Source organism: Nothobranchius furzeri, chromosome 18 (assembly GCF_043380555.1).
Source record: "Nothobranchius furzeri strain GRZ-AD chromosome 18, NfurGRZ-RIMD1, whole genome shotgun sequence".
NCBI lineage: Eukaryota > Metazoa > Chordata > Actinopteri > Cyprinodontiformes > Nothobranchiidae > Nothobranchius > Nothobranchius furzeri.
Genome location: NC_091758.1, coordinates 28,346,986 through 28,363,124, shown reverse-complemented (window position 1 = coordinate 28,363,124; position 16,139 = coordinate 28,346,986). Strand labels below are relative to the sequence as shown.

At 37.7% G+C, this 16,139-nt stretch overlaps 2 protein-coding genes across 2 annotated transcripts; both read right to left on the bottom strand.

Moving 5' to 3' along the window:
- Positions 1–39: 39 nt before the first annotated feature.
- Positions 40–1,895, bottom strand: tmem234 (transmembrane protein 234). The gene is made up of 5 exons (XM_015969906.3): positions 1,627–1,895; positions 1,212–1,363; positions 1,066–1,132; positions 785–877; positions 40–706 (listed from the first exon to the last, which is right to left on the bottom strand). Exons 1-5 carry the CDS (start codon positions 1,637–1,639, stop codon positions 597–599), a joined length of 435 nt encoding a protein of 144 aa, XP_015825392.1. The 5' UTR covers positions 1,640–1,895; the 3' UTR covers positions 40–596.
- A 265-nt stretch (positions 1,896–2,160) lies between these two features.
- On the bottom strand, positions 2,161–12,969 carry ncmap (non-compact myelin associated protein). The gene is made up of 4 exons (XM_015969890.3): positions 12,435–12,969; positions 5,039–5,142; positions 4,631–4,715; positions 2,161–3,261 (listed from the first exon to the last, which is right to left on the bottom strand). Exons 2-4 carry the CDS (start codon positions 5,127–5,129, stop codon positions 2,979–2,981), a joined length of 459 nt encoding a protein of 152 aa, XP_015825376.1. The 5' UTR covers positions 5,130–5,142; positions 12,435–12,969; the 3' UTR covers positions 2,161–2,978.
- Positions 12,970–16,139: the final 3,170 nt, after the last annotated feature.

Genomic DNA, 16,139 nt, shown 5'->3' with positions numbered 1-16,139 from the left:
GTATTTGCAGTTTAGATAAATGCATAATCGAAGAAATGATGAATGTCTGCCAACAGTTTATTAAAAATAGTTTAGTACTGTGACTGTACAGTGTCTTAAATCATTTGAATACTGTGAAAATAAAAATGTGTTATTATGCATTTGGTCTTTAATTCTATACTTTTTAAAACAATTTACAGATTTTCTTATAAAGATCCACCTCAGTGAGTTTTATGCACAAAGCAGCAAAGGGAACAACGTCACATACAAAACAGCTCAATTGTGTTGTCTTTTTTTTTAAATAAATAAAAACAATGTTATCACATAAAGAATGCAGCTCTTGGCCCTTTCCATTGGCTCTATAGCATCTTAGCTAATTCCAATCACATAGAGGTCCATAAATCCGCTTTAGCTCTGGACTGAACCCTACACGAACCTGCTTCAACATCTAGTTTATACACAGCTGAGTTGACTTGGGGTGCATTTCTCCCTCCAGAGCTACAGCCTAAATCTAAACCACCCCCCTCTAGTCTGCAGCCCCAGCGGCAGCTTTGGTCTTCTCACCCTGCTGAGGACTCCCTTCGAAACATGCCAATTTGCTTTAATCTCCATCTTGATTAGAGCTCTGGGTGGGTTGTGTTCTGCTTCTCTGTGTCGTCGTCACTGATGGAGCTTATGATGCACAGGGTGATGCCAGCCATGGTGAGGAACATTCCCACTACAGCTTCTGCAAAAGCACACGGATGACATAATCCTAAATTGTTTTTCTTGTGGTTTAGCCACCTGACGAGTTGAAGCAACTCACGTTTGCCTCCAAACGTTTCTCCCAGCAACTTCCCAGTCAGCAGAGTGAAAAGAAAGGTGAGAGAGTTGGCCACAGGAACAGCAAGAGACAATTCTGGAGGACAAAAAAGCCATTTTTTAAATAGTTTTCATTTACGATGAGGTGCTATCACGTTTCTGCTACATGGTTGGTTAATTACAGATTTCTTCAGGTGATCATATTTTTATTTGATATCTGTCCTATTATTGCAGCTGCTATAATGAATGAGATGAAATGATGACCTTAGAAATGTGCATCTTTACCTGTGGTTGACAGTGTGTAATAGTAGACCAGCGATCCACTCTGGTTCAGAAGAAATGGGACCAGGTACTGTGGGGGCAAATAAATGAGAATGTGCAGCTAAGCCGGTTGATGGACGAGATAATCGGTCACTGGTCTAAAAACATACCTTAAGGTTTAAGAAAAGAAACTTGACTTCGGCTAGCAGTTGCAACACTTTGTTGGATTTAGTAAGATTTTCTATTCCCTCTGAGCCTTTCTTTAGGAAAGGGTTGGTGCAGCCCCACAACACGGAAACAAGAACTAGACTGAAGAGTTCCGCTGCAAAAACATACACACAAAAACCGTTCAACAACAAAACAGGGACAAACTACCTAGCTAGCTTGCACCTGAAGTAGGTGAGTTAGCTTTCTACAGTCACTGGTTAGCACACTTCCTTAGCATGTATGCTAACATTACGTTAGCTTTGTGTAATTAACATTAAAGGGTTGTGGGTTGAATTTCAAACGCAACTACAGGCTTTAAGCTACCATTATTTAAAATATGGATTTTATGTAAAACTAAAGCAGTAAGCTACCACTCACCTACAGTCACCATTCTTACAGCATCATAGCAAGTCCAAATAAAGTTGCATTCAAGACACGTCTTTGGCTGTTAGCAAACACATTTAAATCCAACACATTAACTCGTTGCTTTCAGTTAAATATTCTTTAAAAACCGTAGAATTTTTTGGAATGAAAAATGACACGAAAGACAAGTAAATGTATTGCTATTGTTTTTGATTCAATTGTTTTTCACTTAAATAAACAATTTAGTTGAAAAAATGTATAAACTTGAATGCAGCTTTCATTCTTCTCGCTGCTCTTATCCACATCCACCAGCAGATGTCGCAGTACTCACTCACAGTCTGTTTTGATTATTTCCAGGAAATTCTCAATCACTGTTAACTAGTTGTTTTCTGTGTAAATATCAATATATAAGCTTAGCCTCTTGCATTATAATATGTATTGATCCTGTTTAATTTCATTTTTTGGACCAGTAAAAATTTTAAAACGATGCTTGTTTTCTACATACTGATCTCATTTGAATACTGATGAAAACAAAAGCATGAGCCCTGGTTAAAAATATTCCATTTTATTTTTGTACCAATCATTTAATAAAGATCCCCAAAAGAATTAAAACACAAGCAGTAAAAATAAAGTGCAGCAATACTTCTGTCAAATCAAAATAATTCACATCAAAGGGTTTTGCTGACAGATATTAAACATTATGCCTTCATTGCATCTTTACTTCTTGCAGTTACAAAACACATACTGATACATTTTTTACAATCAAAACTAATTATAATATAAAAAACAAAGACAAAATTATACTAAGTAAACCAGATTTATGAAACTAAACAAAACAAAACTAAAAATAAATGACGCAAGTCAGTCATTAATGAATACGCTACACTGAAAGCTGTCTTCTCTCATAATTCTTATATGTCTACGTTGCTCTGTAAACCTATTATAAGTAAATGGTGTGGTTTTCTGCTTGGTGGCATGAACACAGTGACCAATTTTCTGCAGACACAGAAACAGACCTACTGCAGAAGATGCACAATCAAGGGAGTAATGTAAAAATACAACTTTTGAGACATTTCATAGCAGACTGATGCATTAATGCATGTTATTTAATCTTTTTAAAGTAGAGCAATGGCATGCTTACTATAAACACTGACATGAACTAAAAAAAAGCACTTCTTCTTTAACCGTTATCCTTCACATTTAAACATGCCTGATACCATTTTGTTCATATTTTTTCAGCCTGCCCAACAGGAGCCGGATGATTGGCATTATCACAGATCCCCTCGAGATTCAGTCAGCAGCACAGAGCATGGTCAGGAACACCTCAGTCAATGTCAGCTTACAAACCAAACAGGTCTCTCTGTGTGTTATGTGTTTTCTACTGAGGGGACGTCGTGTATGGTGACCACCGTGGACTCGCTGTAGTCACTGGTGGTGCTGAACTGCTCTATGTGGTTTCCCTCCACGCTGCTGAGCTCCACTCTGGGCAGCTGGATGGTGATATCTGAGACAGGGGTGCTGTTAGTGACGCTGCCTGAGATGGAGCTGACTCCAAAAATGTTCAGAGGGACATTCCCAGTGGAGTGGGAGGCTCGTGGACGAGGTTTGGAACCTGTTCTGTCCCCCATGAGTCTGGATGTATGTGTCCGCCTGCCCAAGACAAAATATACAATGTTAAACAAAAGGACACTTCTCATTTATTTTAATTTATGCTACATATAAAATGATGGTCCTATGTTGTGAACATGTTTAGGAATAACAAGCATCAGATGCAAGATCGAGTTAATATATTTGTTTATTCTTTTTTTTTCATTGCATCATTTATTCATTTATTTAATTTCATTTTCCACTCCTCTTCATGGAGGATCTGCAGGTAGCAAGGAGCCACATTTCTTATTTTAAAACTCTTACAACATAATACGATAAAATACAGCAATCTGTAATTGTAATATTAACAATAGCCAATAAATAAATCTAATTTTAAAAACTGTATTTTTATTATAAATTTTTCCTATTTCAGACTTTAATAAGTTTAAGCAGAAGATTTATGGATTTGTAATTTCTAATACCAGGCATTTTGCAGGTCTATTTTGACACCTTTTTTTTTAACTATTATACATTTTATGACAATCCTTCATTTGTTTCAGCTCTCATAATTGCATTTTATTGCCCATTTGAATAGATTATAATTAAATATCTTTACCCTTTTTTCCCCTAATTTCTTATTTGGATTTTTCCAAAAGCCCTTTGGTTAATGTTGTTGAAATATTAGACTTTAAATCAGGTCAAAAAGACTGAGTGACTCAACACAGGGCCATTCCAAGATATTGGAGGGTCCAAGGCAAAACGGACTTGGAGCCACCCACCTCATGTTCAACTAGTTTTGCATTACTTGCATAATACTGCACACTTGGTAATGGGGATTTGAAGGGACAACACACAGACCTTACACCGTTTATTCTTGCTTATTGTTGCATTTTTTTTCTAAACAGTAATTGTCTGGGGGCCCCTGGCGAGCTGGAGGCCCGAGGCAACCACATTGTTGAGACGGGCCTGACTCAACAATGACTTCTCACTCAAAAACACCAAAACAGAACCACAATCAGATAAATGACCAAGTTACACAAACACATCATAATTATTCATTACTTTTAATCTTATTTTTAAATGATTTTTATAATATTTTGCAACCGTTTTGCAAGTAATTTACATTGATGATACATTTCCTGTGAGGATATTACATTTATAAAGTTTTTAGTCACCCAAAAAAAGTATTTAACCTCAGGAAATTAGCTCTGATTGAGTTTAACCTTCGAAATGTTAAAGAAAAAGACATACAATATAAGGAATGCAGGCTGTAAGATGAATGTGAAGTTTGAAAATAAACAAAAGCCCATAAAGTTTGTCTTTCATGAAACATTGATTTTACAATGACTGTTGCTGCATCAGCAGGTGTGCAGCTCTTTGTAAAGTGGATAAAAATAGCACTAGCATTTATTAAACAGAAATGCCATCTCACCGGTTGTACGTCTTCAGGATGATGAGCACAATGGTGAGAATGATGATGATGCCGATGACAATGAGAGCAATCATGGCCCCGGAGCCTGAGATCCAGACACAGAGAGAATAAAGTTGATGAGAGCTCGGTCGATAGAGTGTAACTTAGTTTTCCTTAAAAAAATGTTTGTCACTTAGCAACAGTATCACGTTCAGACAACCACGAGACGGCAAATATTTTCTACTAAACGCACGACTTCCACTCCTAACAAGTTTATGAGTCACGTGGTGTGTTTTCTGTCCTAGGATCTGATGGCGTGCGTCGACAGACAGCGTCAGTGTGTGTGTTTTATTGTGTTTGACAAAAGCGAATAAAAGGGAAAAGGCACAAATCAAAATGTGGAATCACGTCAACATGATAAATCCTTACTCTGGATGAGGATTTGTTCTTGGGACTTGGTGACGGCGGTTGTGTTTGGAGCAGCTGTGGTTGTGGTGGGAATGGGGACAGATGAAGACATCTTCAGGAAGAACCTGCCAAGACAAAACAATATATATATATATATATAACAAGATATCTGAAACCTGATTGGACATGTTTGAGATGACAGGTAGAGGAAAGACACGGGGGAGGGTTTGAACTGGGAGGAAGTGTAGAAAGCAGCAAAAAAGAATAGCTGGGTGTTGTTGAAACCACAGGAAGGAGGAACCAAACAGAATGGAATGAAAAACTATGTCGGAAGTATTGTTGGCATCTTTTTCAATAACATTTATTATACTGAAATGAAAAACACATTAAGAGTTGTCGTTGGCTCTTGGTAGTGAAAATGTTTTAATTTGTTTCTCGTTGTGTCTTGTCTGGCTGTGAAACAAACAGAATCGATGTCTGAATGCTGGTGACAAGCCTTACAGATTTACTCTCAGGTGGAATATGAACCCTAACCCATTGTATGTTCTATGGGGGGCCATTTGTAAAGTCAAATGGGCCATTCCCATCTGTACCGGGTCGGCCTGGGCCGGGTAGCCCCAGTCGGCCCCAGCCTGGCCCGGTTGATTCCACACATCCTTGTCTTAAGCCCATGTGGGCTGATTCTACCCACTAATCAGAGGCTTGCTCTAATGGAAGGTGTGAATTTGCTGTCAGCAGTGGGTGTGTTGGCCCTGGTCGGCCTGAAGCAGACCCCCTCGAGAAGAGGGCTGAGAATGAGCCTTGGTTGGCCCGGAAAAATACCAGGCCACCCAGATATGTAAACAACCTACGCTACCCGGCCCGGGCCGACCCGGTACAGATGAGAATGGCCCAAAAGAGTCATAATTTAACATAAATTAAAAAATGGGAGTTCATTTTTCCAAGTCGTATTTTCATTATGTTATTCATACATTTATAAAGGGTAAAGTTCCCAACTAAATATTTAGTTAAATATTTATTCTACAAAGTTTGTAAACAAATATTTAATTCACTGACAAAATATTTAATTTGGAGCCTAATATTTAGCTTATGAACTGAGATAAACTTTTAGTTTGCATAATCAATATTTAGGTTTAGCCCCAAAATCATTTAGCTGGGATCTAAATATTTATTTTCAGAAATAATTGTTTATTTTGGAGCTAACTATTCCGTTTGTAAACTAAATATTTAGCTTAAACATTTTGATAGTAAATCAAACATTTATTTTACTAAAAATATTTAGGTCAGAACTAAATATTTAGTTTGTAAAATATATATATATTTAAGTCACTAACTAAATATTTAACTTGAAGCTTAATATTTATTTTAAAAACTAAACATTTTGCTCCAAATTCTTTCCAAAATTAAAGTTGCTTTGGAGCTAAACATTTAGTTTGCAAAATCACTATTTAGGCTTAGCCCCAAAATCAATATTTAGCTGGAATCTAAATATTTGTTTTGGGGAAAATATTTAAATTGGAGCTTAACGTTTAGTTTGTAAACTAAATAATTAACTAATGTTGAACTACAAATACGCTGCAGCGTTAACTTAGCACAGACTCATTAATCAGATTTTAAACAAAGACTACATCCCTCTTTTTAGAAAAAAATACATTAACCCTCCAGCCAGCTGAAATGTAACCTTCCTTCCAACATGACTGAGACACCGTTTTGTGATTATTTCACTTAATTTGTTTTTACATTTTGCTCCTTTATGTATAAATTATGGGTATATTAATTTTACTGTAGTACTTATCTATTAGTAGACTTTTTACCACTCCTTGTCTAAAGAATAGCCTTGTAAGTCATTTTTTGTTTCAGCTGGTCATTGTTAAAAACACACAATAGGCTCATCCAGATAAGTTGCATCATCCGGATGGAGTGGATTTGATCATGGTTGGATGATCAAATCCACCAACATTTAACCTCTCCAAATAAATGTTGGTTTATTTAACCAAATAAACCAACATTTTTAGTGTACAGCGCCTTGTTGGGTTGTAATGCCTTGTGAATGCGCTTTATAAATAAAATTGGATTGGATTGGATAATAATCTGAACATTCACCATTCTGACACCATATTGGCTTGTACTCAATCCACTGCTCACAGTTTTCATTTATTCATGTTTGGCAGAACTAATTAATGCCATCAGTGGTTACTGAGCCTCTGTTCTAGTCTAGTTTCATCGGCTGTTGCCTTTACTGATTCAGCTGAATAATGATAACACACCTTTGAAGTCTGACTCCTATATAACTCTAACAGGCAACTGGTTATTATTTCTTATATTCCATAAAATGTGTTAAAGCTCTGTAGTTCACATATTGTTCTTTAATGTATTTGTATTGCAGCCTATTGTATCCTTTTATAATTTATGTTTTTATGTAACATAATTTTTTATAGCCATAAAGCTCTCCTGAGCCATTGCTTGTTCAGAGATTGTGCAAAAATCTGATATAGCTTAATCCAAAATAGCCAATCATCCTTTCCATTTGACCTCTTATTTGATGATCACTAATTTGTGGAAAATATTCATCCTTTTATTATACCGTAAAAATTATAACTTGTTTTCATACATCAGAAGGAGCTGTAGAATAAACTATTACAGAGTCTATAGGAGTGAAGCAGCAGCATGCCTGCAGTAAAGGAAATCAGCAGTTTTTTGGTTTTATAAGAGCTGAAAGACTTTTTTGTCATATTGTGATGCTAAAAGATGCGTATTTGCCAGATGAGCGATTATGTTATGTTATTAATTCATTTCTTATACAATAAACTTGTGAAATTTTGTATTTCTTTTCTCTTTTGTTGTTTACGATCAGAGTTTCTGCCCATAATGTGTGAGGAAAATAAATCTTGTAAATCTTTAACTTTAAAATGATTTATTTGTTCTTGAGTCCGAGTGAAATATCCATATCCCAATTAATTCTCCATTAAATGTTCATTTTTATTACTTATTGACCACAGAATCATAAAGCTAGATTAGATGCTGGCAAATATTACATAATCCACTCGCTGGTTGTTGGTCATGACATTCATCACATTTACTGTTTGCATATGTGACAGATTATGATAAGCAGCATAATGATTACACACAGTATGAAGCTAGCATTTTGACTGTTTTGGTTACAGGATGAAGAATATGGAATTATGACTGCATGTGGAATGGTGGGATGCTAAGATCACTTCATGCAGCTCTGGCATCAATCAATGAAACCTAACGCAAATCATCTAAATGAATCCCATAAAACATGTTGACATATTTCCTAAATATTATTTTTGCTAAATAACTTATATGGTTTCTAGATGGCAGAAAAAGACCTAAAGGGAGGATGAGGGCAGCATCAGCGGTGGTGCTTAGAGATGACAGAGAGCCAATGAGTTTTGGTTGCAGCTCAGACTCTTGTAGATCTCCTCTCTGAGGTCAGATCCACGGCTTTGAGGTCTAGTATTCACAGATTTATGACGTTCCTTGTTATCTTTTACGGTTTCCCGTGTGATTTTGTTTGTTTCTCTAGAACTTACATTTACTTGAACCCTTAAAAACTGCTGCAACGTATGTCTGGATTAAATTCTCCAGTGTTAAGATTTTTCTTACACTTTTAGCAATCTTATCATTTTTATAAGACGATTTGCTTCTTTTCTAGTGAATTTTATTAATCCAAACTAAATAAATCATCTCCTTGAGGGTCGGGTCCACATATCAGCCGTTTCAATTGCATTCCTAAAGAACAAAACAACTGGTCAGTGAATTAACTCGTATTAATTGAGCTTTAACTGCAGTTTTAAAGCTGTGCACTCAGTACTTTTCTGTTGAAATAAGAACTCGCCATCAATTTATCTTTTTTTTAACATTTACTTTTCACATTTGCTGGTAAACATGTCAGAAAAATGGCTAAGTAAAGACAGAAAACTTTTTGTGAGAAAATTCTCTATAAACAGAACAAAGGTCCTGTAGCCTTTCAGAGCACATTACATCATGGTAGAAAATAAACTGTGAAGTGAAAAAGTCAGGTCTGAAACAGCCAGGTGTGTGTAGCCAGAGGAGGACAAACCTGCGGCTGATAAAAGGAACACACCTCTAGATTTCACAGCCTAACTAATTAACATGCAGCTAGACCACGCCAGTGTGCCCTGGACTCTGACTCATGAGCACGCCTAATTTACACGCTGAGAAACATTAAGGCTAATTATGCAGAACTTGCTTTAAAGAAGCATTTAAACCAAAACAGGATTCATTTTCCAGATATTTTAATAATAAATTCTCTTATCTGAGTCGAGATGCACACTGACACTGCTCTGGTGCATAAAAACATGCACCAATGCAATCAGCTGACATGAAAATACCATCAGCCATCCCTGGTTCTCATGGCAACTGAAGAAAAATGTGTTAGTGATTAAGAACTGGTACAAAGAAAAATTATTCACCCCAATTCTTGACTTTTACTGAGCTCTATGTGATTTGATTAGTGGGTTTAGACACTTTATTTGTCTTTTTTCTATTTAATAAAATAATTCACTCATTTGACCCTAACCCTAAGGCCTCCATCTTTGTATCGGATGTTGTTTTAACCGTTATAAAGGACACAGATGCACAATAATCCATTTAAAATAAAGAAAATAGAGAAATGTAATTTTTGAGACATTTTTCTTTCTTTACTTTGGAACATCTTTGTAAGAAAAGATTACATTGATTTCTTCATGTACCAGTCTCTTCCCTGTAATGACAGTTCTCAAATGTCACAAATCTCCTTTTTTATCCTCGCTGAGTAAATAAATAACATCTTTGCTTGTTCAGACAACTCCGAAGCAGAACAGGAACCACTGTGTTTCCTCTTTTTTGCACAGCCTCCATGGATTGTGTCAATATTTGAAGAGGTCAACGACTAAATGAGGTGAGAAGGGCAGACGTGAAGCTGGATGTGGAAGTGGAGCTCATTTGCGTCGCGTCAGAAGCAGGCTTCTCACGTTGTTTGTCTTCATGTCACACAAAGGGGAGATTTTGCTGTGACCTCAATCAGTCTCCAACACGTCATCAACGTGTCATCAACAAATTATGAGCTGGTGTCAGATTTGTTTCAGAAACCTTCACTCTCACATGCACTCATTTACCTGGAATTCTATTATTATTTAAAGCAGAAATAAGCAGTAAATCTGGAACATTTTATATTTATCCCAAAATAATTAAATGTATACAACGGGAACAAGTGTCAATGTGTACAATGATGTAAAAAAGCTTCTAAATGGATATTAACAGTTAAGATTATTGACAATGTAGCATTTTTTTAAGATTATAGCTCATTAACGATGCCAGAAATCACCTTTGTTGCTGGTTTAATTGTGGATTACTGTTAGTTCCTAAATCCAATCAGAACTTTTTTTTAAAAGGAACACATTATTTGTTCTAAATATCTGAACTACTCCTGTAAGCCTTTGACTTCTTTTAAGCAAGAAAAAAATATAGAAAATTTATTTATTTATTTATTTTTAGATCAATACTAAAGTTATCATAATTGAAGGTAAAATTTTGTAAGCTTCGTTTCAACCATCCTTATACTTTAATATTTTTTTGTAATTGTTTTTTTTTTTTTTGCTAAGTTTAGTTGCTGATCCATTCAAAATCCATGTGTTTCTGTGTAAATAAAAATAAATGTCCACCAGAGCTTCTGTGAACAGCCTCAGTTTGGAGAACTGGAGTTTTCATTCAGCAGGACTGATGAGCTAACGGCTAATTCGTGCAAAGCTAAAATTTCTCCCACAACTGTTGCTATGCTTCCAGAACGCATCAAGCTCATCTATTTCAATCGGGCTGGACAGGAAGTGAAACAGAGCAGAGAGAACTGTCAAAATGAAAGTCACGTGCAGATTTCCACTTAACTTGTAAAATAAATATAGTTATCACAAAGGTATCACCTGAGATGCCTCTATAGTCGAGGTAACAAAACAACAAATAAACCACAGAAGTTTTTGGATTCATGCTGCTGTCTGTCTCATTTGTTACGGCAAAGCTATTTTGTCAAACAACAGCTGTTCAGTCAGTTATCTAGAAGGAACTATCTTTATATTTAATGCAGAAATATTATTCTAAAAGAAAAAAAATCAATTAGAAGTAATTTCTTTCTGTAGGCTTGTCATTTTTGAAAGTTATTTCTCCAAACAGAGGCTGTTCAGGAAGGCTTCTACTAGTGGGTAGAGGATTTTACACAGAAACAAATTTGAAATCAGTTAAATAAATCTCTTTAAGATATAAAATTCAACAGCTTTGCACAAAAACACTCCAATAAAACTGAAGCAATCTACCAAAGTACTGCTCTACGGCATCAATCAATGGGCAACAATTTCCTCTAGTTTTCAAATCCTGCTTGAAACAGGTTTGAAGTAGAGAGAGAGAAAAAAACACAAAAAAATCACATCACTGAGCACACGATGTGTTTGTTCAGCAGCTTCCAGAAAATTGTGCAGGTATTGAAAGTATGACAGATGGACGACTAAGGAGAAATGCTTTTGTGCAGCAGAGTAAACAAGCTTTTATTCTGAAGGGAATTTGAAACCTACCAACCTACAACAAAATATAGGGAATCAGTTGGATATATGTAAACTGAGGACTCATAATAACTTAAATGATCATTTTGATCGTTTTGTTCATTAAAATGCAAAAAAAAATACAATCAAATAATAAAACAGCAGTTTGTGCTTGAAAACATGTGCATAATTTTGAATTAGTAGTTAATCTTAGGATAAATTGTTAACGATTTTAACTTAAATCACGCCATTGTGTGTTTTTAAGGATTTCAATGTTTTCCCCCTGCATGATTTCCACTGCTGGCAAACAAAGCAGGCTTTCAAACAGAGCTTATCTGAGTTAATTACTGAAGAAAGTACACACCGAAGGGACTGCTTGCTCATGGTCCCATCATTAAGGGTGAACTTTGATGTCAGCGTGAAATAAAAGCTGTCACTTTGAGAAGCAGGCTGCTGACCTGAGCCTGATTTATCACATCAGAATGATTTAAAAACACATTTATGTTCTTATAGATGCAAAAGCGACACATTTTCCTAGAACGGCATTGAACCTTCTATGATTCAGATGTTTTTTTCATCCTTGTTTTTATTATTTATGGAGCTAAATCTTTAATCATCTCTGGAATGCAAGCTATTTCACTTCTACCAATGTCTCTGCATGTTGTCTGGGAGAGACCCCTGTTCTCACTCACACACAGTAACAACACACACACACACACACATACACACACACACACACACACACACACACACACACACGCACGCACGCACGCACGCACGCACGCACACACACACACACACACACACAGAGTTGGACCTAAAAAGCGAGACAAAAGACATTTAGAAGCAGTGATTAGTCTCACCAGTCTCGTGTTTGGAATCAGCTCCTGCCTTCTCCAGATGGGAGCGGTGTCAAGCCCCCTCCCTCAGCTGGCTGAGGGGGGCATAGTCCACCTGTGGAGGCCCGGCAGGTGTGCTCAGGGGAAACAGATGGAAGCACAGGAGTGTGCAAACTTCTCCCAAAAACAAAAGAAAAGGATAACTCCAGGAGGCAGAAGATGAGCTAAATGGACTCTAATGGCAAGCCTCTCTTTTTCTGTGTTTGGTTTCTGTGAGAATGAGAGGAGGAAGTGAATGAGGAGGTGGAGGAGTAGGAGGAGACTCTGAGCCTGCCCTGCCCAGAGCTGCTCCTCGCTGAGAGGAACCAACTCAGGCAGCTGGTTTTTCAGGTCCTTCTGCCCGGCTTTTCAGGCGTGCCGCCGCCGCCAATCAAAAAGTTGGAATCTTCTCCTACGTTGTGCATTCTCACCATTAAAGATCACTCTGTCTGCATCTCACTCCAAAGTTCAAATGTTCCATAATACTCAGGTGTTGAATTTGAAAACATAAAACAGCTGCAGGAAAAAGGTGAAGGAGAAAATAACAGTGTACAGCTACTGCATCAGCACATGTGCATGTAGTTCATGTTCAAAGGAAGTTATGCTTGTTATCTTATCATCCTTCTGCTCAAACACAGACTGAATTGGCCTCTTCTGGCCCACTCTCCAGCTCCTTCCCTTAATCCGTGCCACTGAAGACAGCAGGATCATAATTCAGCTCCTCTCCAGGGATTAGGTGGTGCCCGTGACAGTAAAAGCCAAAGTCAGGTGCTGTGCTTTTGTGATGAAGTGTAACTAAACTTCACATTGTTCTGCGTCACCGGACACACTGAGAGGTGTGCCGGTGTGCATCCAGAACCCTCGCGTGCCCTCATGTGTCTCCGTGCTCAGCTGGGTGGCAGGCTGGTACAAAAGACGCAATAAGAGGTGGAGGTCCGGTTTCATGGAGAAGAACACTTCCTACAAAAAGGAATGCCAGCGCTGTGCTGGAATCCGTCCTGGAGAGAAAAACTGTAAACAACCTGTTCTGGACTCATCCAGAGAGAAGAGGACACAGACATGGGAAGGGTCTCCACATCTGGACAGAGACAAGACTCTTAACTTCAGCTCTTGACAAAGTATACACTGATTTACTCTGTGTGTGTGTGTGTGTGTGTGTTTTTTTTGGGGGGGGGGTTCTCTGGGAGAACACCTTTAAAGGAATGTAGAGCCACAGGAGCGCATCACGGTGAACAGAAGAGGGTCATTGTGAGGAGGAATTCCCCCCGTCCCCCACACCACCGTGAGAGGCCCTTTTGTGTTTTAATGGAGACCGAGTGGAAAGTGTGGCCTCATTTCTCAGCTGCTGCACAGTTCTCCCCACCTGAGAGTCACCCTTTGTTTCACCTCTCCATCACAGTCGGCAGCCACACAGGTGGCGCCTTGACTTAAGCCTTTTTAATTCCCACGTTAATGAAAATGCTTGTTTCTTCTTGTCTTTTTAAGAAGCAAACAGATGAGAGGACCCTTTTCACGAGCACTCATCTGTCATCTCTTGTCTGAAACAAGGAAACTGAAGCTGCTGAAGCACAGGTTATGTTGCAAATCCCGCCCTCCCAGTTACACTTCATGCTATAAATCTCACGTATGGTGTTGCTCACTGAAAGGAATCATTAACTCAACCTTGCAGCTCTCTCCATTAGAGCAACCAGACAGAATATTAACTGCTGACAGGTCCTTGGGGAAAAAATGAGATGGTGTCTGCAAGGTGACTTTACACACCGCTGACGCTCTGCACAGTCCGATTTCAGCCTTTTCTTTTACATGTACAGCAACATTTTGAGTCGCTTGATGGATATAAAAGAGCTGTAATAAGAGAAGTGGATATTGAACCGGATTAAAGGCAAAAACTAAACACCGCCTTGGTGAAACATTAAATCAAACAGCCGATTTTCAGCAGACATCTATGAGCAAACAAGCTCTTTGTGATGTCAAACATGGTCCAATAAATTCTAAAACTTTTACTTTTGATTATTATCTGATTTTTAATAAATGGATTCTGCAAAAAAAAAAGGATCTTTTTGAATGTTCTCACCAACATGAAACTAAATCCTCTGCTAGACCTAAAAGGATAGATTTTCATTTAGCTTTATGCACATTTTCACTTTTAAAACTGACAATTACACATATTTAGCATTGGACTCAGAAAAGTGGATGTCACCATTTTCATCACTCTTTAAAATAATGTATACAAACATCCTGAGGGTGCTAAACTCTTATTTACTGATTTATTTTCAGATGTTCACAAGATCCAGATGTTAGCAAACAAGTTTGTGTTTGATCTCAACATCTGTGTGATGAAATGTGATTTATGGGTGAATGGTGCCATTAAAGGTTGTAGCGTCATGAATGTCCTGTTTTGACCTAAGGACCGTCTGCTTGAGCAGAGACATAAAGTCTCTGACAGCCTAATCTACATAAGATAGTGGCCAAGGTCTTTCATGCACTCTGCTCATCTAAACTGCTTCACCTCTGTTACAGCTCAAGACGAAGACAAGGAACTCTCTTGATAATTACATAATCAAACAACTTTGTTATTACCAATAATAATGTGAGCCCAATGTTCAATCAATCTTTGAAATTACAATGTTATTTCTTGATATTATAATCCTTTGATCAGTTGTATTTTGCAAATAATTATAATCTTGGACATTTGCACTAGACACTGATGACAGGTAATGCTAAAATCACACAACATATTTCCTTTTGTCTGATCCAATCAGAACCTTCGTTTCTGACACTAGGCGTGATTTTCTGTGGAGTTTGTATAAACCCTCTTTTGCATGTCAAATTCTGATTCGCCAGTAAACCAAAATATGACAATTATAAAAACTATCCCACGCCACCTTTTCTTTAGTTCAAAGCGTTCTAGAGAAGTCTCGGACAGGCCATCCGGACTTCCTCTTCAGCCAAAAGAACCTCGACAAGTTGGATTAAATCTGTTGCAAGTTACAACTGACCACGACGGTTCCTTCAGAATAAAAGCTGAACCTCACGACCCCTTCAGAGTCTCACTGATGCCAATGAACCTGTCGTGACCTGGAAGCATTCCAAGACTAGTTTGGTCGGCACCGCTGCTTTTCTACCAGCTTCGGTTCCAAGGAGGGTCCAAGAGGACCTCGACATTCTGGATCCAAACGGAGGCTTCCCCTGGGGTACATAGACCGACAGATGGCGTTTCTTGTGTGTTATAAATCTCCTACTAAGGTTTAGAGCGAAACATTCACTCCAACTCAGAACTAAACGCTTCACCGGATCCACTGGTTTTGATAATAACATTCCACACACACCACCATCATTTCACGTCTCACTCCACCTTAGTTCCATCAGTACACAGAGTGTTAAAGTTAGTCTTGTTTAAATTGTGTAGAAATAACATTTCTTCACTATTTTAAACCCGACTCTCTCTCTTTCCTTGGAGTTAATTCAAAGTGTCAAGTAATCACTGCAATAAAAAGTTCTGATCTTCTGGTTAAAATATTCAAAGATCCATCAGATTGATATTTCATATTTCTATGGAATCTCACATTTTATGGCTCATAAGTAAAATGTAAACTACCCATCCTTTACACGGTTCACCTCAGTTTTGTCACAATGCTTAATTAATACACACAGAAATAGAACCCTGCACGGGCCTAAAATCTGAGCCCG